This window comes from Lactuca saligna, chromosome 6, assembly GCF_052625555.1.
Source record: "Lactuca saligna cultivar CGN05327 chromosome 6, ASM5262555v1, whole genome shotgun sequence".
In the NCBI taxonomy this organism is placed as follows: Eukaryota; Viridiplantae; Streptophyta; class Magnoliopsida; order Asterales; family Asteraceae; genus Lactuca; species Lactuca saligna.
The window spans coordinates 39,936,182-39,937,788 of record NC_136422.1 but is presented as its reverse complement, the minus strand read 5'-3'; the positions used below and the strand labels follow the sequence as shown (position 1 = coordinate 39,937,788).

At 37.6% G+C, this 1,607-nt stretch overlaps 1 protein-coding gene across 1 annotated transcript; it reads left to right on the top strand.

Annotated features, from left to right (window-relative positions):
- The first annotated feature begins 259 nt into the window (after positions 1–259).
- On the top strand, positions 260–1,373 carry LOC145002467 (uncharacterized). The gene is made up of 3 exons (XM_078961735.1): positions 260–434; positions 517–1,019; positions 1,140–1,373. Exons 1-3 carry the CDS (start codon positions 260–262, stop codon positions 1,371–1,373), a joined length of 912 nt encoding a protein of 303 aa, XP_078817861.1.
- The last annotated feature ends 234 nt before the right edge of the window (positions 1,374–1,607 follow it).

The following is a 1,607-nucleotide window of genomic DNA, read 5'->3' as shown; positions in this document are numbered from 1 at the left end:
ACTGAAAATATGAGTAGCTGGAAATGGTTTCTAGAATGCTTGGGAGATGACTTAGAGTTGTGCTCAAATTCTAACTTTACTTTCATGAGTGATAGACAAAAGGTACTATTTTCTTCTTTTTGTATTACTAATAGTTTATTTGTATATGATTGTTGCAATGATTATGTGAAATAATCCTTTACAGGGACTCTTACCTGCTATAGCACAACTATACCCACATGCTGAGCATCGATTCTGTCTAAGACATATTTATGAGAACATGAGGAAAAAATGGAAAACAAAAGAGTATAAAGATCACTTATGGCAGTGTGCAATAGCAACCACAGTACCAGAATTTGAACACTACATGAATGAACTTAACAAGTTTGATAAGGATGCTTTTGAGTGGTTGAAGAAAATCCCCCCTCACCATTGGGCCAGAAGCCACTTTTCAGGTTACATTCCCTAACTTAGGTGAAGCTTTACTAGTGCTCATTGTATATGGTTTAGTTCATATAATTTTCTTGTTTAATACAGGCGGAGCAGGATCAGATATATTGCTCAACAATTTATGTGAGGTTTTCAACAGTAAGCTTATTCATGGTAGGAATAAGCCCATCATAAGTTGTCTTGAGTACATCAGGCAGTACCTTATGAAGAGGATTTGCAATGTGAAGAAAGTGATGTCCAAAGCTCCAGGTCCACTCACTCCAACAACATCAAAGTTACTTGAGAGAAATAGGGAAGCTTCAGTCCAATATAGAGCTAGATGGAATGGGACTGCAAAGTATGAAGTTTATGGTCCTTGGCATGACCAGCATGTGGTTGACATGAAAAATATGTCATGTACATGTAGAAGGTGGGAATTGAATGGGATTCCATGCAGGCATGCCATAGCTACAATACATGAAATGGCTGATAGTGGAGACAAAGTTGGGGAGCTTTACACTTATGTTAACAAAGTGTATTGGCTTCAAACATGGAATGAAGCTTACTCTTACACCGTGGACCCTATAAAGGGTAGAGCCATGTGGCAAAAAGTACCTGTCCATTTCAATTAACACCACCACCACATCACAATCAACCTGGGAGACCTAACACCAAGAGAAAGAGAAGTGCAGATGAAAAATATGATAAACAGATGCAAAATCATGGTGCAGGTGAACCTGAAAAACTTACCAGAAAGTTTGTTAGTGTTAGGTGTGGGAAATGCAACAATAGGGGTCATAACTCAAGGACGTGCAAAGGTCAAGGTGGGAATGCAGGAAGAAATGAAGGAGGGAATGCAGGAAGCAGTCAAGGAGGGAATGCATGATGCAGTCAAGGAGGGAATGGAGGTAGCAATCAATGCAGGAATTAATGTATTTTGTTTAAAAACTTATCTTTTGGTTTAGCACAACTTTTGTGCATTTGGATGTAATGGTTTAAAACTAGTTTGTTGTAATGGTTTTATTTTGGTCTTTTAGCCCTTTTGGTCATGAAACTAATGTCAACCTTTTGTCATTGTTGAAGAATAATGTTTATGGTTTATACCAACTGTTGGTTGTCATGTTTATGGAACACATTTTTGGTTATAAGAACTGTTTTCTGAAACAACAAATATACATTAACATTCGGTGATAACTGCA